General features: G+C 37.9%; 5 protein-coding genes across 6 annotated transcripts; 1 reads left to right on the top strand and 4 right to left on the bottom strand.

Moving 5' to 3' along the window:
* Positions 1-7,128: 7,128 nt before the first annotated feature.
* On the bottom strand, positions 7,129-7,725 carry LOC9311453. Its single transcript, XM_021024368.1, is given in 1 exon segment — positions 7,129-7,725. A coding segment is annotated over 1 exon segment (318 nt). The 5' UTR covers positions 7,645-7,725; the 3' UTR covers positions 7,129-7,326.
* Positions 7,726-8,929: 1,204 nt separating this feature from the next.
* Positions 8,930-10,981, bottom strand: LOC9311452. 2 transcript variants are annotated; one of them, XM_002875338.2, is made up of 7 exons: positions 10,870-10,981; positions 10,232-10,500; positions 10,043-10,147; positions 9,870-9,956; positions 9,686-9,744; positions 9,407-9,560; positions 8,930-9,314 (listed from the first exon to the last, which is right to left on the bottom strand). In XM_002875338.2, the coding sequence occupies exons 2-7, from the start codon at positions 10,484-10,486 to the stop codon at positions 9,243-9,245; spliced, it is 732 nt and encodes a 243-aa protein (XP_002875384.1). In that variant the 5' UTR covers positions 10,487-10,500; positions 10,870-10,981; the 3' UTR covers positions 8,930-9,242. The 2 variants fall into 2 exon arrangements, with proteins under 2 accessions (XP_002875384.1, XP_020882434.1); XM_021026775.1 differs by having other exon boundaries at positions 10,232-10,507; positions 10,870-10,980.
* Positions 10,982-13,257: 2,276 nt separating this feature from the next.
* LOC9313120 lies at positions 13,258-14,172 on the bottom strand. The gene has a single exon (XM_021024091.1). It carries the CDS (start codon positions 13,867-13,869, stop codon positions 13,321-13,323), a length of 549 nt encoding a protein of 182 aa, XP_020879750.1. The 5' UTR covers positions 13,870-14,172; the 3' UTR covers positions 13,258-13,320.
* Positions 14,173-14,712: 540 nt separating this feature from the next.
* On the top strand, positions 14,713-15,937 carry LOC9311451. The gene has a single exon (XM_021024092.1). It carries the CDS (start codon positions 14,713-14,715, stop codon positions 15,118-15,120), a length of 408 nt encoding a protein of 135 aa, XP_020879751.1. The 3' UTR covers positions 15,121-15,937.
* A 679-nt stretch (positions 15,938-16,616) lies between these two features.
* LOC9313119 (putative pectate lyase 11) lies at positions 16,617-19,935 on the bottom strand. The gene is made up of 5 exons (XM_002875336.2): positions 19,455-19,935; positions 18,503-18,945; positions 18,088-18,388; positions 17,124-17,262; positions 16,617-17,032 (listed from the first exon to the last, which is right to left on the bottom strand). The coding sequence occupies exons 1-5, from the start codon at positions 19,598-19,600 to the stop codon at positions 16,811-16,813; spliced, it is 1,251 nt and encodes a 416-aa protein (XP_002875382.2). The 5' UTR covers positions 19,601-19,935; the 3' UTR covers positions 16,617-16,810.
* Positions 19,936-20,440: the final 505 nt, after the last annotated feature.

Below are 20,440 nucleotides of genomic sequence, written 5' to 3'. Positions count from 1 at the left end.
TTTTCAAACTTTCGGTTCGGTTCGATTCGTTTTTTTTTTTTTTCAATTTCGGTTCGGTACATTCGCCCAGGCCGACCAATTGTGTGATCATTCTTTAGATATCATTTTTGCAAACAACCTCGGAATCTAAGTATGAGAACCCATTTGAGAAACAAATCGTTAGAATCTTGATTTAGCGGCACTCGATAAAGTCCCAAAAAGAAAAGGTTTTTAGATCAGAAAGGAGCGAAGAATGAGAAATCACCTGATGGGTTTTGTGTGTTGGAAGATACCGGCGACCAGAGACGGAGACGGAGACGGCAAATTTTACAAATGGAGTGAGTGAGTGCTATTAGGGTTTATGTCTCTTGGAACACTTCGTTAAACACGATGACCAGAAATACTTCAAAATTCTGATGGAGTTGCCGAACCGGTTCGCATAACATCAAGTCGAGGGAGAGTACCAAACCGAAGATACAATTGATTGTGTTGGTTTGTGTTTGTTATTTTGTTGTTTCAGTAATAATCGTGGAGAATTGGTCTTCCTAATGTTTAGGAGCCAACTTTCACACTTTCCCATTTCCCTTGTTTGTAGGAGTTGAGACACCATCATTTGCTTCTGTAATCTCTATTTAAGAAAATGAAAAAGCCAAAAAGAGGCAATCATTATTGCCCAAACACAATTGTTCTCTGTTATGTTCTTACTCTGATTCTAAGACTTATCATTTTGGTATCAGATTCAACGTTTCTTTTCGCTTCTTGTTGCGACATTCCTCACAGAATCAACGCTAGCAAGATCGTTCTTTTCATTTCACTTTCATTTCCTATCACCCCCATTCCATCATTGCACCCAGAAAAACAAAAAATTCGAACAAACCACAAGTCATGGCTCCGGTCACTACGGTCGCAGCCAAGGAGAAGGAGAGGCTCGAGGTGTTGGAGACGATCCTGAGCCACAGTCCAGAGCGATCTGCACAAAGCCACCGGCAGTATGGCGGAGAAGATAACACAGATCGAAGGGTCTCTCGACGTACATTTTCGGGCCATGGAGCAGTCTTTCAACCAAACCCTTGAAGAATCCATGAACCGGATGCGAGAGATGATGGCGCAGTCCCGCGAAAGCAGTTCCAGTGGTCCTACTTCCACCATACAACCAGGAGGGTTTCCGAGAAACGATCGCAATGACCAACCAGCGGCAACTCAACCACGACATCAACGACCAAAGCTAAAGCTACATAGATTCAGCGGAGGAGATCCCACTGAATGGTTGAGCAAATTGAAACAATTATTTGCTTACCAAGAGATACCGGAGGACCAATGTGTCAGTTTTACGGCGTTTCACCTCACGGAGGAGGCAAACGAGTGGTGGATGGCCACGGCCAAGAAACTCAGAATTCACCCGCTATACGCCAGATGGGAGGTCTTTGAGGAGGAGTTGTGGATCCGGTTTGGTCCTACAGAAGGAGAAAACCTCCACATGGCTTTGTCAAAGATACGACAAACCGGTTCTCTTAGCGATTATCAACGGGAGTTTGAAAAGTTACAAAACAAGGTAGATAATTGGTCGGAGGAGGCACTGGTGGGCACATTCCTGGGTGGACTGAACGAAGCTATTGCCAACCACGTCCAAATGTTTGCACCGACGACCTTAAAAGATGTCATCCGCTTAGCACGACGTAGCGATGAGCTGCAGAGGCAGAAGAAGACTCCACCATCTCGCCAGTTTACTTCCAATTCGCAATTCAGCCCGAGACCAACTACACCAACCGCACAGCTGCCTGGTAATAGCTCCAATCGACCGCCGACGACACAAACACCTAAGCGGCTAAGTTGGGACGAGATGAGACGCAAACGGAGTATGGGATTGTGCTTCAGTTGCGACGAACGTTACAGCCCCGGGCACAAATGTAAGAAATCTCAATTGCTTCTCATGGAGGGTGAAGGTGATGAGGATGACGATGATGAGGAGTTTGTGGATAGCCAAGAGACGGTTGAACCCGAGATCTCCCTCCAATCCCTGACCGGATGGGGTTCGCCCAAGACATTACGGGTTAGAATAGATATCAATCAGAAGCAGTTTGTGGCTTTGATTGACAGTGGCGCGACACATAACTTTCTTGGGGAGAAGGAGGCGACTCGCCTGGGTTTGACGCTGACGCCGACGAAGCCGTTCAATGTCAAGGTGGCCGACGGGCATCCTCTCTGGTGCCGTGGTGCTTATCGGCGTGTGAGAACAAGGATCGCCGATGAAGTATTTGAGATCGATTTTTTCAGCCTCCCGTTGTCAGGTCTCGACGCAGTGTTAGGGGTGAGCTGGTTGGAGCAACTTGGGCCTATAGTTTGTGATTGGCGGGCCCAATCCATGAGGTTTACCTGGGCTACAAAGGAGGTGGTCATTACTGGGCTTCAAAGAGGCCAAATTGGAGAGGCCCATTCAAAGGAAATTGAAAGAGAAGCACGTAGGGGCCACTCTGTTTTTGTTCTCACGATCTACAGGGATGACACCACCGCAGCAGAGCCGCCGGTCTCTGCCAACCTCTGCCGCCTACTCCGCCGTTACGACACCGTGTTCCAAACACCGACGACGCTCCCGCCTAAGTGTGACATCGAGCACCATATCACCTTGAAGGAAGGATCAGATCTGGTCAATGTTCGTCCGTACCGATATGCACATTTTCAGAAGGAGGAGATTGAAAAGCAGGTTCAAGCGATGTTGGACGCAGGCCTGGTCCGACCGAGCTCAAGTCCTTTCTCGTCACCCGTGCTACTGGTGAAGAAGAAGGATGGCTCATGGCGGTTTTGTACCGACTATCGAGCTCTCAATGCGGCAACGGTGAAGGATCGGTTTCCAATTCCCACGGTGGAGGATATGCTGGACGAGTTACACGGAGCGGTCATCTTCACTAAGCTCGACCTTACTGCCGGGTACCACCAAGTTCGAGTCCATGAGCCAGATATTCATAAGACAGCCTTTCGTACGCACAATGGACACTATGAGTATCTCGTCATGCCCTTCGGTTTATGCAACGCACCATCAACTTTTCAGGCTCTCATGAACTCAATCATTCGTCCGTATTTGCGCAAATTTGTTTTGGTGTTCTTTGACGATATTTTGGTGTATAGTCAGAATGAAGCAGACCATTTGGAGCACGTCCACACGGTCATGGAGATCCTACAACACCAAGGTCTGTTCGTCAAAAGAAAGAAATGTGACTTCGGGAAAGGCGAGCTGGAGTATCTTGGACACATTATTTTGGGTGAGGGAGTTAAGGTGGATCAATCAAAAATTCAAGCCATGACCGATTGGCCCGCACCAACCACGATTACGGAGCTGCGGGGGTTCTTGGGTCTCACGGGCTACTATCGGAAATTTGTACGTGACTACGGTATCATCGCTCGACCTCTTACTAATTTGTTGAAAAAGGGGAAATTTGAATGGAGTAAAGAGGCCGAGACGGCATTTGCGCAGCTCAAAACAGCCATGACTGTAACACCGACTTTAGCATTGCCTGACTTCTCAGTCCCGTTTATTCTCCAAACTGATGCGTCGGGAGACGGCATCGGGGAAGTCCTCACACAGAACGGCTAGCCGCTCGCCTTCATGAGCCGTTCTCTTGGGGTTGCAAAACAGAGCTGGTCCACATACGTGAGAGAGATGCTCGCGATCGTCATAGCCATTCGCACTTGGCGACCCTATCTCTTAGGACGCAGATTCGGGATTCAGACGGACCAAAAGAGCTTGCGTTTCTTGCTGGAGCAGCGCATTCTCACACCGGAGCAGCAGAAATGGATGGCTAAATTAGCCGGTTACGACTACGAAATCACATACAAACCCGGTGTCGCAAACAAGGCAGCGGATGCCCTCTCTCGGCGGTCACAAAGTCCCTGCCTTAACACCGTTTATAGCCAACAAGCAGCCATTTGGGACGAGCTGCGTCTCTTGCAAACCGCAGACACCTACTTGATCCGTTTGGGTAAGCTCGCGACTACAGCTCCGGGTCAACCATATGCATTGCGTAACGGGTTGGTTTGCTTTAAGAATCGTGTGGTAATTCCGCCTACCTCTCCTCTTATACGATCTTTATTATGCGAATATCATGATACACCAACAGGGGGTCATTCCGGTGTGTTGCGTACATTTAAGAGGCTCGCTCAGACTTTCTATTGGCCAGCTATGCATCGTATTGTTCGTGACTATGTCGCCGCATGCGATATATGTCAACGTGCCAAGTCTGCTAGCCTATCTCCTGCGGGTCTCCTACATCCATTGCCAATACCTAACCAAGTCTGGGAAGACCTTTCCATGGACTTTATCGATGGTCTTCCTTCCTCGGATAGACACACAACCATCATGGTGATCGTTGACCGGTTATCCAAAGCTGCCCATTTGGTACCACTATCTCACCCATATACTTCGAAATATGTTGCTGCTAAGTTTATTGAATATGTTGTGAAGTTACATGGGATGCCTAAGACGATTGTTAGTGACTGTGATCCGGTGTTCGTGAGTGGCTTTTGGTGTGATCTGTGGAAGCTATCCGGTACCAAACTGTGTATGTCTTCGGCTTACCATCCTCAAAGCGACGGACAAACTGAGGTCGTCAACCGTTGCATCAAGCAGTTCTTGCATTGTTTTGTGCACGAGCGACCAAAACAGTGGAGTTTCATGCTTCCATGGGCGGAATTTTGGTATAACACAACGTATCACTCTTCCACAGGTATGACACATTTCAAAGTTGTGTATGGTCGTGATCCTCCTGGCTTGGTGGGTTACAAAGCGGGTTCTACGCCGATTATGGAGTTAGATGAGCAATTGGTTGCGCGGGACGAGCTACTTAGGGATCTCAAACGGCACTTGGAAGCTGCGGGTAATAGAATGAAACAGAATGCGGATGCAAAGCGGCAAGATGTACACTTTGATGTGGGAGATTGGGTCTTCTTGAGGCTGCAGCCCTACCGCCAGCATTCTATTTTCCGGCGCACGTCACAAAAGCTCTCTACGCGGTACTTTGGTCCGTTTCAAATTGAAGCTCGCGTTGGACCAGTCGCTTATCGTCTCAAGTTACAAGAGGGTACCAAGATCCACTCTTTTTTTCATGTCTCTCTGTTAAAGAAGCGAGTTGGGTCCGACACGCCAACCTCCGGTTCACTTCCTCCTCTTCGTACTAACGGTCAGTTACGCCTCAAACCTGCGCAAATCCTTGAAGAACGCACAGTGACATGGGATGGCGAAGCTTACACGGAAGTATTGGTGCTATGGGACGGCCTTGGCCGGGATGACGCGACGTGGGAAGACTGGGAGCAGCTGCGACTGATTTTTCCCAGCTTGAATCTTGAGGACAAGATTCTGGTCGACGGGGAGAGTAATGATGGAGTCCCCGAACCGGTTCGCAGAACATCAAGTCGAGGGAGAGTACCAAACCGACGATACAATTGATTGTGTTGGTTTGGGTTTGTTATTTTGTTGTTTCAGTAATAATCGTGGAGAATTGGTCTTCCTAATGTTTAGGAGCCAACTTTCACACTTTCCCATTTCCCTTGTTTGTAGGAGTTGAGACTCCATCATTTGCTTCTGTAATCTCTATTTAAGAAAATGAAAAAGCCAAAAAGAGGCAATCATTATTGCCCAAACACAATTGTTCTCTGTTATGTTCTTACTCTGATTCTAAGACTCATCAAATTCAGACTAAATAAATTAGTATCGAAAGATGAGACACTTCGAGCTTTTAGCTGCAACTAGTTCATCTCTTTTCCTCAAACTCCATTTCTGAGTTCGAACTTCGAAGGACATTATTATCTTGTTGTTTTATAGTTTCAAGCTTTGAATCTTTTATTTGGGCCAAGAGGCCCACTAAATTTTTTTTACTTGTTTAGTTTCACATAAATATTTAGTTTTATTGGATTCAAATTTGAATATGAAAACAGATATTTAGATATGGGAAAACTATAAAAAAAAAAAAAAAAAAAAAAGAATTCTCAGTTTTTAGAAAAGCTAAAAATAACCTCAAGTTTAATTTCGGTAAAATAATTCGCTAATTTTTATTGACTTTTTATTCTAATCATTAATTTCTGTTGACTTTCTGTTTTAGTCCTAATTTTAATGATTTTGCCAAATAAAATTAGCAAAGTTAAATTTACCTTATTTTGACTAAGGGGTTCGAGTCTCATTTTTTAGTTTTATTTCATATTAAAAGGGGTTCGAGTCTCATTTTTGAGTTTTATATTTTAAATCAAAACGATATTGTTTTGTGGTTTAACAGAGAATTTCAACAGAAATTTAACTTCGCTAATTTGTTTCCTCGGTCTACTTAACAACGTGACTTATTTGGCAAATTGAACAAAATTTAACATTAAAATAGGATATGAACAAAAACTAATGCTTAAATAAAAATTCAATAAAAGTTAGCAAATTATTTTACGGAACCGGAATTGGAGCATTTTAGGCATGTTTGTTAAGTTGATGATTTTTTTGACATTTTTCATTTTAGATATATCAAATATTACTCTTGGATGTAGAAATATTTTGGGTCGAAAATCTATACAAGATTTAAAAAATTATTTTATAATATTTTAAGCGCTGACTCTTGACACGTGTTCTAAAAATTGAGTTGCAATAGATGTTACAATTTGATGTAGCTAGGAGTAACAATTATTTTATGATATTTTCAGCTCTGACTCCTGACACGTGTTCTAAAAATTGAGTTGCAATAGATGTTACAATTTGATGTAACTTGGAGTAACAATTGTTTAGTATAAGATGTAGTTTGATACTTTGATGTAGTAGATTTGATGTAAAAATATGAGCTAATATCTTTCTTTAAACAACTGATTAGTAACGTTTATGATATATAATTTTTTTTATTGTCAACCAACTTCCATGATATATCAAAAATAGCATATATTACACAATATAATTTATTAATAATAATGACATTTTTACAAATTCAATAAGTAAATATAGATGACATGAAATGATAATTTCTTAAATAAAAAAAAAAACTTTTGTGACACAGCTAAAAATTGAAAAATTAAGTACATACATTCCATCGCATATTGGCAAATCTCATCTTGTATGTAATTCATTTTGTGCATGGTTTTTATATATGAAACCCGATAAAATTATAAGTCTGAGTCAAAACATGCTTTAATTTGTGGACTTCTATTAATTAAACAAGTGTTAACATGAATTTCAGCAGAATGTGGCTAAAAAAATATAATTATAATCACTTGATTTATCATTTTTGGAATCAAAATTATAAACTAGTTCCCAACAGATGAGAAATGTATACATTGTACATATTAAAATATGATTATTTTATTATTATATTATTAAGAGATAAACAAAACTTATAGAATTGATGGAGAACTTGCTGGAGGAGGATCGCTATAAATACAAATTAATCTGAAGGTGGTAATAGGGTAAGTTTTTCCAGGATAGACAAGCAAGACACAAGTAGTAGGAAGTGAGAACACTGCTCTGCAACAATTTCTTGTTAGGCGACTGTAATTTTTGTTATATGCTAATTGCAACGCATGGAAACATCCTGGTATAAAGTCTATGTTGGTTCTCGAACACAAATTTTTCTGAGCTTTCGATTGTCAGAATATTAATGCAGAGATTAGGACTAACAAGAAAAACATCACCTTGGTTTGTTTTAGTTTCATTTTTGAGAAGATTGAAAAAGCAAAATTTGTTTTGTGGGCTTTGGAATTTTTGTAGTTGAGTTCTTTTTCGGGGATGTATTAGATGTTGTGCAGGGAATTATATATATAGAGAGAAACTATAAGAAGAGTTTGGAAAGGAGATTCACATTCAATTTATACTAATACTATATTAATAAAATAGTCTAGTCAACCAAACCGGTGGGAAAGAATATAGGTTTTAGAATAAAACTATATTGACTAAAATCTATTTATATTCTAAAATTTATAAAATTACCAAAAAAATTTACGTATACCAATCGTATATTTAATTTTTGGTTGGAAGTCAAACTATAATATTAATACCATTAAAATATTCCATATTTTTCTATTGACTAGCACTAATATACTATTTAAATTATTTTATTACCAAATAAAATACCAATTTATCTTATTTTTTCTTGTCAAGATTTTTTTTTATTTGTTTAACTTTTAAGTTAAATTTTTCTATTAGATTTATTTTAATTTAAAATAATAATAAATATAAATCAGCATGATTATGTAAAATTTTTGAATACTTTTATGTTTTTTTGTGCTTAGGTAAATATCTTATAGGACGAGAAATTTTCTCCTTTCTTGTTTTCTAATTGAAATTGATACACAAACGCTAAAATATTAAAAAAAAAAAAATCAAATTGATACACACAATCTAAATTTGAATTTACATATATGATATTTATTTCCAAATAATGTTTTTACTTCATCTAATTTATTTCTTTTTCTTTTATATAAGACTTTATATTCTTTTTTTTGTCAACAACTTAATATTGCTCAAAAGAGCCATTTTTGTATAACGTTGTTTACTTCTTGAAAACTGATTTTTAACATAGGGATCATCTTTGGGAACACAATGATCTATTTTAGACATTCTTTTTTTTTTTAATGAATGTGAAATTTATTCATAAAAAAAACAATCTTTTTTACATCGAGTGCATTATTTTTGAAATTTTGGAAATGCTAAAACCTATACATATTAAATCCGAGTGGAAAGCCAAAATTGTTGTTTCCGGAAGTCCGTAGTAAAGTAATCCGATTATAAATGCTTTTGTCGATGATTTTTCCAAGTTTTGAAGCTGGGAATGGGTCTTCTCCATGCCGGCAATTATTTTGTTTCCGCCAGTGTGAACTGTGGTTTGAAGAGCATACCGTAGGAGCAGAAGTGTGTGCCATTCGAGGGCATTATTTATTACAAGCAAGGCGATTTGATCCCAGTCCGAGGAGTAGTGTGCTAAATCGGAGAAAATTCGAGAACAAAACTATACTCAGAGATCTTCTTATCTTACTCGCAAAGGATACAAGACAAGACATTGAAGTCGAAGAACATGTATACCATGGATAGAGATTATACTTTTGCACGCATACAAAAAAAAACGAGATTGTACTACAAAGATAATCTGCAGATCGGCCAACTCAAACCTTAACATATATCAGTCTTGCAAAATTAGAACCGATTTTAAACTGTTGCCTAACCGGACTAATGATGAAAAAAAACTAGGAAAATATATTAAACCGGTTTAGACCATCACACCATCTCTACCATTCATATATACAGTCAAAGTTAGCTAGGGAGCGAGCTTCTGGGCACTCTTGACTGCTCGTACATAGAAATGCAATCTCCATAGCATGATGTTGTCCTGACCAAACCACGGTTACGTTGAAAATGCTGTTAGTGTTCCAATTAAACTTATCGGACCAGAGAATCAATTAACTAAGCATTGTATCTTACCGCCTGATCCAGGTTGACGATAACCTTATCGTTGAAACCTTTGTCAGATGTTATGTAATGGTTTCCTACTATTTCAGCGACGCGGTTGAGATTTCTTTCAGGTAGCTCCTTGATTGATTTCTGAAGCTCCCGAATTTCACCACGAGTCATAGGTCTGTTTTAAAAAGAGTTAATGACAACACTTAAGTAACCACTAACAAAGAATGTTATCATTTATACGGAAAACTCTATAGCTGATAATAAAATCGCAAACTAGAGATCAATTAGACCACACAATACCTGCAAGTGGCCACCACATCATCAAGAAGTTTCTCAAGTTCCTGCTGCATATTGTCCAGCTTTCAAAACAATAACAAAAAAAACATATGCAGAAGTAAGCTATATTAGATGTTTAATCTTTCTACAAGGTAGATATACTAATGTGGAACAATGCTCTGTAGATTGAGAAGAGGAAGTTCATTACTTTAGACAGCAGCACATTTGAATACTGGGACGTTATGTTCTTGACCATATCAGGGTCAGACCTCAGAAGTAGTTGAATATCATCTTCCTGAAGGAATTTTGAGAAAAGAAAATGAAAGATATACAATTATGTTTCAAGCAAGAGGATTAACAACATATAAGTAAAAGACATACTCTCGCTCCTCCGGATTCTTCAGGAACAAGATTGCTCGGTGAGGATGACTGACATTTGTTCCCTAGCTGAGAAATCAGGTACAAAGAGCATACACACTCCTGCATCTGCAAAATGAATTGCAATAACACTGAATACTACTTTCATCATACTTGCATAAAACCGACATCAGAAGTAAAACTTCGATGTACCTCATCAACTTCTGGAGTTAGATTCCTCACACACTGCCTTAACAAAACATTCAAATTCTCTTTCTCGAGATTCGACATCCCATCTCCTATTACACTCTCAGAATGCCTCTCATTGGCTTGTTGTTGATCATGATGTGAGATCCTCTCACCTTGAGATAAAAGCTCAGCTACTTGAGATCTGTAATTACCAAAAGTATCTGGTTTGTTTCTTTGGATTTCAGATGATGGACTCGCTTCTGCTGTTCTTTTAGGCATAGCTTCAATAAACACTGCACTCTACACAGAGCTCAAATCAATAAATGCATAAAATTTGTGCAAAAACAAATCAATGTCTAAAGAATTTGGAACCTTTGAAAGCTATTGCAGAGTTATTGTGAACAAAAATCGAAATTCAGAGTAACATATATCACTCAATTTCGAGTTTTCACGAAACCCTGAAGGTTTGATTACACAATACAAACTAGAATTACGAATTTGAGAGTGCAAAATCGAATAAGCATCAAAATTAAGCAAATAGCGAACCAATCTCTACAGTGATACGATATGATTGAAACGACGCTAAGGGAAAAGCAATCTCCGTTTATATATAATGAAACAATTCAGATAAGGAAAAAAAACCATGGAGATGCGAAACTTACCGAGTAAATAGACTCGCCGGAGATAAATGTCGCTGGAAACTGCCGGCGATTTAATCGACGGAGAAGCCGATAAGGGTTAAAAAGTGATAACGACGAAAGTGGGTAAAGCAAAGTAGATTGCTTGCCGTTTTTAGCCAATGGAACACGTGCGTCATGGGCTCATTGCAAAGCTTTCAATTGCAACAATTATATGGGCCTTCCGCTTGGGCCCAGTTTACTTTCTCAGCTCCAATTGTGTGATCATTAATCACTCTTTTTTTTACGTCTAGATTTATTATTTATTGCAAATTATGAGAACTGTTACGTAGACGATTCTACAACGGACAATTCCTTACGACCCTTATTAGATTCACGACACACGACACTTCCTTCTCCATGCTCTTGACGGACACCTTCAATGATCCACGACCTGACGACACTTCTCTCTCTGCGTAGAATCCTGGCGAACGGCTATAATTGTACTTCGCTGGAGATCTCCTGCACACTTGCCTCCTTTAATCTGCAAATTTATTAATAAATCGCAATATCTGGGACTCGAACCCCAGATCTCTTGGTGTAGAAGCATTAATTAACCCTTTAGTCAACCAATGGGCCAAGGGGGCTTCCACTATCATTCATCACTCTAGATATCATTTTTTTAATATAATGTTAAATTATATTTAAAAAAAAAAACGTTTTTACAACGAATGCAATGGGTTATCGAAAGAAAAATTTGAAATTACAATCTGATTTTCTAAAGGGTTTTGAAAAATGTTTGGAACCAATCAAACTCGAGCTCGGAACCAAACTTGGAACGCCATATCGTACCTCCTGTCTCCCATATATCTGATGGAGGTTATTTGATTTCTGACATGTTTATCTATCCAACCGATCAGTGTTGCTGAACTGTTTTGTGCGTCACTGTGTCGCCGACTATTTCGTTCTCGCCAAATAGTATAAATGATAGTTTGCAAAACATACCGGAGTAAGAAGCCTTCTCCATATCATCAATACATTATATATATATATATATATATATATTCAACTTTCATTCTTTTTTTTTTTTTTTGTCATCTGTAATTAAATAGTGCTCAAAAGAGTCATTCTTGTGGAATGTTGTTTACATAAGTGATATGAAGCGGTTCCGTACGAATTTTTCGTGCCAGATTATCCGCTTTTGCATTTGCACAACGAGAAATTAAAGATAAAGAGAAGGTAGAGAACTCTTCCTTGTCGCTCTGAAATTCCTCCAGATACACTGAGAAGGCCGGCCATTCGGTTGGGGAAGACACCATCTTCACCAGGTCAGAACAGTCTGTAAGGAATGCTACCTCTTGATTATCTGCACCAATCATACACTTCATCGCCCAAAGGAGGGCCTCGAATTCGGCATGTAGCGAAGATAGGCTTCTACGGAGGTTGGCAGCTCCCATTGTTGATGGCTCACCGTTTGATGGTGTACAAAACCACCCTATCCCGGAAAACTTGTCGCTGTCTTTCCAGGATCCATCCACAAAACAACGGTATCCTGTAAAATCCGAATCTAGGGACACCCCCCTCGTTTGAGGCCGATTTGGAAATTCCACTGAAGCCTGAGTTTCAGTATGAAGCTCCACTTGAGCTGAGTGCCACAATTGTGCCTCTCTTTCCGCTAACCGTAAAACCTCTAACGGATCGTTATCCACATTTTCAAACAATTTTTCATTCCGTGCTTTCCAAATATACCAAATAATCCAAGGAAAAGCTATAGAATCAAACTCCGATGGTATTCTCCAAAATAAATGATCCAAGTTTGCAAAAATATAATCTGTGGGAAAAGTCCCCATAACCGTAAGAATCTGAGAAAGTGTCCAAACCTGTCTTGCAGGATGGCACTGAAAGAGTGTGTGATTGACTGTTTCCTCCAGTGCACCACATCTGGCACAACCAGTGTCACAATCAATTCAACTTTCATTCACAAGATTGGAATAGATGTTTTTTTTTTTTTTTTTATAATTTACAAAATATACATATTTCGTCTTAACTTTTAGTTGTGCTTCCTCAATTACGTAGTATGAATTTATTTTTAACTTCCACTTAATATTGGATAACTAGTATGTTAATCAAGTTTTAATTCTTAGTTTTTCTTAGCTTAAACTAAAATTAAATTTTGATGAAAATGTACTCATTAGTTACCACAAAATCAGTCTCAATAGTCACGTGTTCTCTATTGTCTCTTGAAAGTTGGAAATTATCATCACCACATGTTCTCTCTTTTACTAACAAAAGATAAAACCAATAAAATTTTAAGACAAGTTCCGATGGACCCGGTCAACCAAAACTTTCGTCAAATCTGTAAAAATCCCTATAAATTAAATTTTATTTCTTCCTTAATTTCTCCAAAATCACTCTTTTCTTATTTTTAAAGCATTTTTTCGCTTTTACCATAAACCACAAAAAAATACGTAATTATTTACCACAGAAAAATCACATTCACGACAAAATGACAGTGACACTTAAGCTCCTATCTCTCGCCGTGGCCGCATTAGCCGTCACGGCTGTATTAGCTGCCGATCCTCCAACATCGGCAAACGCGCCAAAAGCCAACGGCGAAAAGAACTCAACCTCTCCTTCTCCCGCCGCCGCAGCATCCCCAAAATCACCACCCACCGCTTCCGCTCCAACCTCACCGCCTACTGCTGCTCCGACCATGGCCAAGAAAAACTCTACCGGAACTCCAAGCCCTTCCCCATCTTCAAACAACGGCAACACCGCAAAGCCTCCGAAGTCATCATCAGCCAAAACTCCGGCTTCAAGCCCTGACTCAAGCTCCGGTGATTCTTCCGAAGGTCCTACCAGCTCGTCCGACGCACCTACCGCCTCCTCTCCGCCAGCTCCGACTCCAGACATGTCTCCATCATCGGACGAAGGAACTGGCGCCAGTGACGGCCCTGAAGCTTCGTCTCCAACGGCAAGAGCTTCATCGCTTGTCATCTCTATCTCCGGCTCTGTTATCGCCGCCGTTGCATGGTTTTTCTTCATATGATTGAAGATTACTATTTACTTGGAGATTTCATATTACATTTAAGATTATATTATACGTATCATATTTAAATTTTTTGGGTTTTGTTTTAAAACAGTTCACGCTCCAGTCCCATTTTTAACACGTTAAATTCGTGCATAGTATGGAGGTTAGGATATTTGATGTTGTTACAAATGTTTAGTTTGTGTTATTTATGTTTATGTAATCTTTAGTCACTATAACAATAATCATCATGAGATTCTCATAATTCGAAGGGTCTATTTGTAATTTAATTACATCCATTTTCTAATGATCCTTGCATGGCTAGTTTCTATATATAGCATCTCCTAATGAACAACAATGCGGAGCAACACAAATATTAGGTATAGCGTTACAAATTATAGACTAAATCAACAACAACAAAAAGAGAATCATAAGAACGTTTAAAACATATGGTTTTGTATATCTTTCACTTATCACATATACTTATGCATGTGAAACAAACAATTAGTTAAAAATACCCTAACCATATTCTAAAAGTAGATTAACTTGTAACCATTTTCTTATAGATATAGAAAAAGGAACAGCTCGTGAACTCGTATATGAGTTAAGAAACACAACACCTAACCGTAAATAACAACTCACCAAATAAACACATAACCAATTAAATACAACCATCTCCATTACAAGTTTAAATTCCCAATCTCCATTTCTCCTTCACTTTCAATTCTCCTTGATTGTTTAATCGATCTACTTTTGTGAACCTCATAGAGAATCATCGTATATACAATTCAATACTATAACCCCAAAAAGGTCAATTGAATAAAAGAGCCTAGGGGATCAATATCATCACGTACTATACGATGGCGAGCCACTTCTTCCTCGTCTTCATTCTCGTAATTCTAACCGTCGCTAATGGAATTTCAGCAGCTGACTCTGAAAAGTCTCAAGCGCCATCTTCATCAAAGACTCTTGCTGACAACAAACCAACAGTAGATAACTCTACAAAGAGCTTGATTGATAGTCTTGGTCCATCTCAAGATTATCCGGATTACGAAATCCCCTTAGAACTTGCACCAGACGGTGTCGTGGTGGTGGGGGATTACGTGCCCATTAGTCCCATCGGTGGAAGACAGACTCCCGATACGCTTGCACAACCTGAAGCGGATCAGGATGTCAAATCCTCGACATCTAGCTCCGCCTCTAGATCTTCTTCAACCATTTTGGCTGTTGTTGTTGCGATGGGAGGAGCCAGCTTGTTTTTCTTTTGAAACGGAGAGGATTAATCGTATGTTCTTCTATCAATCATAGAGTGAAACATGAGATATTTTTCTATTTGTGTAACATCAAATTTATTTGTGCGTTGGACTTTTTAATGGCATTTTTTCAATGTCAACGAGATACTTCTTTAGTCAAATGCTAAAATAGCATAATCCTAGTGTGACACATTCAAAACAAGAGAAACATATAATCATGGTAATTAATTATAAATAGAAGAAAATAGAATTTCTGGTACTTAGCCAAAATATCAGCTAGTTGAGTACATGATCGATGAGCCCTATAATCTTTGTGTCTTCAAAACGTGTTTTTCAAATACTTGCTGACCGATCCAGTAACAGATTTAGAATCAAAACATTGTCGTTCATCAGATTCATCAACTTTTGACAATCTTCAAGTACCACCTTCATGTATCCTCGAAACCGTACATTTTTGCATTGCAATAGTTATTCGATTATCGAGTGTGTGATATACGCTAGATTTGAAATCTACACATTTGCCTCTAATTATATTTTAATAGAATAATCTTTTTAAGCATTCAAATGATTATACCTTATTCGGTGTTCTCTTTTCTTTATTTTAAGAGTATTTAAACTAGCCATTGGCAAAAAAAAATATATAGATAGAATAGTCCAAATAAAATCTATAATTTACAGTTTTTCTATACAAAATTTAAAATTTATTTAGATTTAGCATCGGATATCCGGGTTTCGCCAAAATGTCCAACTAATCACAGAAGTGAGCATGCCTTCAAAAACATTTTAACAAAGCCAAACTTACCAAGTGGAATCTTGAACTCAAAGTTATTTATCTTAATTTTTATTAATATGACTATTTTTTGTTATATTTTGGAATAGATAAAGAGACTTAGATGAAACTATATTTGTTTTTTTCTACATAATGACATTTGTTACATTATCTGTTTTCAAATAAAATTCCAAAAAAATTGTGAGTATGTTTGAAACAAAATTCTGTATATATGTATTATTTTAAAAAAAAAAAAAAAAAAAAAAAAGAAACACATAATTTCCTACCCCAGAAATATGGAGTATTAAGTATCATTAATCTATCAGGTACTATTAATTATCAACTGTCAAGTTCATAAAGAAAATAATTGTATCAAGCTCTTTGGTCAGCTGACAAGAAGAATATACGTGTATTATCCGAGATTATTGGACGTAAACAACATCCTCTTTGCGTTTGAACGTTGTCGCCGACAACTTTATGGCGTTGGCCCGTTTTTTTATGTCAACTCAATCGATCAAAAGACCATTCCCTCTTCGTGATTGGCTGAACAAAATCTTTCTTGACAAAAATTTACTGTTATCTATATAGTGGATTCATGTTATAGACTTATAGTAATTAAATTGTGTTCCTCAAATCACTAAAAACTGTTCTACCTGACCGTGTATATATATACTAATGTATGAAAATTTTTGTTAAATTTGGCCCAAAATATATATCTCATATGAATATAGAAATCGTTTAATTTGCTAGCTTGAAATTTATATTGATAGAAAATTTGAAAATTCTCTCGCAAATGTCTAGAGACATAGCAGACGCATTACACTTGTAACATTACGTTTTATAAAAAAAAGACTCTTACCATTCGTTAAACATACGCACCATTGCATAAACAATGATCCATTAGTAATTTCTTCTCTCTTTATGATTTCATTATCATTAACAGCGACGGCCTCGCCGACAACTCAAAGTGCCTGCTGTCGTCGTGATGGAACCCACAAGAGACGATGGTCTTGCACTCAGGCTCGAAGCTCTTGCATAAGTAGAGGGAGATCCAGCACCGGACTCGCGGAAATAGGCTCCGTTCAATAACATATCCCCTTCCGATCTCCAATTCCAGTCTCTCCATTGGCTTTCGGGTGCATCTTCATGTTTTGTAACCTATCCATATAAAAATAGCACACGTAAATATATACATTGATGTCACATATTAAACATTTATGAATATAATCTGACCACATTATTTATGTACCTCTTTATTAAATCGGGTGTTAGGAGCAAGAAATCTATTGCCTTGGCTGTATATCGTTGGAGAAGCACTTCCACCGATTGCATACATTTCCCAGTGAGTATAATCATTGTTCACTACATGGAAATATCCATGCCTGCACCTGTTTAAATTATAACCAAAACCCTAAATATTAGCATTTTGCTAACATTTTCCTTCGGTTTTTATGCTTTAACAATTGAAAGAATGTTCTCTTAGTTTGCTCAAATTTCTTATATTAATAATTTATTAAGTTTTTCATCCATATATCTCCCTAGATCCAATGTACGAATCTACAAAACGTCCATAATAACTTTTCGAAGCGTATTTACTCGCGTGAAACCAACATAATCTTCTCTAACTCACTAAAATTAAGTGGAACCAATATGTATATAGGGCCGGCCCTGAGCGAAAGCTGGTAAAGTCCATGCTTTAGGCGCCAAAAATTATATATAGTAGTAAATAACATCACTTTCAGAAAGAGTTATGTAGTGCTTTCAGAAAGAGTTATGTAGTGCAGTGGTTAGCCTTTATATAAATTTTCATTTGGTTCATTGTTCGAGTACCAAATATGTGTTTTGTTACATTTTTAAATGTATGAGCTTAAGATTGTTTTGGGCAGCCAAATCTGTTGGGCCGGCCCTTATAACGAATGACCGACACTTGTTTTTTTAAATGGTGTATCCATTTCAATTCGTATCTTATTCCATGAAATAAATCTTCTTTATAGCGATGTGATCGTTCCATCGCGGTTTAAAAAGTCTCATTCTGCTTTTGTTGACTTCTTCCAAACTCTATAGTCTCTAAAGTCAAGCTTTCACACTGAAACTATTCTTTATGCGCATGCTTCGCAAGTTCGCATGCAAGCCTAATAGATATATATGTATCTAACTAACTATTGATACATATGTGTACGCGCCATGAGGGGGTAAAAGAGTAATTTACTTACCGTGGCATTCTTTGAACGAGTCCTTCTCCGAAATGGTTAAACGCAATTGTGACTTGCATGTTCTTGTCCTGCGTGTAACTATCACTATGCCCTAAAAGCATGACCTTGTCATGGTGCGTCATGTGATTGTTCGATATGGTTATAGCCGTTGAACCATGTATAGCGTCTATGAGTCCATCATCGCAGTTCGACAACGAGCAATGGTCAATCCACACGTGTTCCCCTCCAAATATCGCCACGGCGTCTCCATCGGATGGGATATACAACCCGGTGTGATATGGCTGATCTTTAATCATGCCACCTAAAGACATAACATTTCGTAGCATATGTTTTATGTTTTACAACATTTTGCCTCTATTAATTATATTAAACATCTATTAAATATTTTAAAGTCTTTAAATTTTGGGTGGCTCACCTGATCCTGGTTTGCAGTCATGGATGTTAATGCCATGAATGATGATGTTATGTGCATAGTGAATCTTTAAGCATGGTCCATTGGTTATGTGAACACTCGAGCCTCTACCATCAATGGTCTTGAAAGATGTGATGATAAGTTCTTTTTTGAGCCTAATGACCATATCTCTCTTGAAAATGATCCATAATGGTTCTTCTTGTGTGACTGCGTATCTTAGAGTTCCGGGTCTAGGGTTTACTGGATCGTCGTTGGCCGGATCCGTAACTACATAGATTCGACCATCACGGCCTCCGATAGCGTTTTTGCCAAACCCAATGGCACAATCTGCTAACCGTTGGCGGTTTGTTTCCCAATTCGGGTCACACCGCCAACAATCGTCAATAGGATTTCCGGTTCTGCAAGATAGGTAGGCCAAGCTCCTCCTTGACGCATTGAATACACTTCTACAAATGAGAGAGAACAAAATTCTTAATAATTAAAAAACTGATTCTGTTCTTAAATTTGAACATTAAATGTGAGGATAAAAAGTGTACGGTGGAAAAAGAAAAAGAATTAAATGTGAACATATTATGTTAGTTGGAGAAAAAATGTTGGACACAATTGGCATATATATTCACTAGCTAGTTTAACTAATGATATTACAAATACAGTAGTTTACATAAAGTCCTTTCATGGGAAACTATCAAGTGAACCATAGTTAATTTTAGGTTTTTGGGTAAAGGGTTTTCTTAAATTTAAAGTTTATTTTACAAAAACCCATTAATGGGGAACTGAATCTGTAAATGTGAGCCATAGTAATAATTGAACCAAAAGAATGTAAGACATTGTTATGGAATTAAATGCTGCATTTTGTTCGTACTTCGTATATATAAATGTATCATATATAACAAAAGCAACATTGTTATATCAAACATGAAACTATCATATTAAGAATTTTCTTTTTTTTACGCACCTGTTAACTTCTTCAACGACTAGATTTGGATCTTGAACATGAGCCAGAGTACTCGAAGACAATGCAACTGTGTTACCGATTGATAGAAGAAGTAGAAAAGCATAAGCAAAACAATTACTAGAATACGAAAACATTATTCTAAACATAGATAAAATGAGAGAAAAATATGATAAAAAGAGAGAAGTTTTTGATTCGGGTTTGTGTTGAAGCTTGTTATTGTCGGGAAGTATTTAAAGAGGAAGAGAGTTCCGGGAGTGAAGGCGTGATTTATTTTTAAATTATTATTGTGAGATATTATATAGTTTTTATTAAATTTACTATGGGACCTACGTTATCGTAATTTCAGGTGATCATAGAACAAACGGTTAATGTTGTGAAACCGTTAATTAGGCTTAGTAGTCAAAAGAATTTGCTTAAAGTCAACCTAATTGACCTCGAACGATGCCGTTTTGTAGTTTTTCAATTTTCTCCCTCACATTTGCATTCAAAGAAACAAAATCACTTCATCAAACGAAATGATGTATATGTACGTAAAAGTAAAACCTACTAACCGTTAATTGAGCATGGTAGTCAAAAGTAACTGCCTAAAGTCAATTTTTTTGACATTGAGAACGATGCCGTTTTCTTGCTGTTTTATTTTCTTTGCATGTTACATTCAAAGGACAATTTGTTTGTGACATCACATATGTTTTGTGATTACATCATATGTTTTGCTTATGAAGTGTTGCTGAGGGAATAAAAGCCAATCTAACTAAGAAAGGATCATTTCTCGGAAGCCTTCATCAAGTGCAAAGTCGAGATAACGATATCCTCAACTAGAAAAATCGCAAACTATGTTCCTGTCCTGAAATACTCCATTTTCTTTTAGGATGTTTAGACCATCTCCATCGAGAAGATGTCTCACAGTTTCTCATAATTAAAATAATAAAAAAATAGAAAAGAAGGAGTGAGAGAGAAAAACGTTTTTCTGCATAGAAACTCTGTGA

This window comes from Arabidopsis lyrata, assembly GCF_000004255.2.
Source record: "Arabidopsis lyrata subsp. lyrata unplaced genomic scaffold ARALYscaffold_5, whole genome shotgun sequence".
Lineage (NCBI taxonomy): Eukaryota > Viridiplantae > Streptophyta > Magnoliopsida > Brassicales > Brassicaceae > Arabidopsis > Arabidopsis lyrata.
The sequence above is the reverse complement of the archived record's forward strand: the minus strand, read 5'-3'. Positions and strand labels throughout refer to the sequence as shown.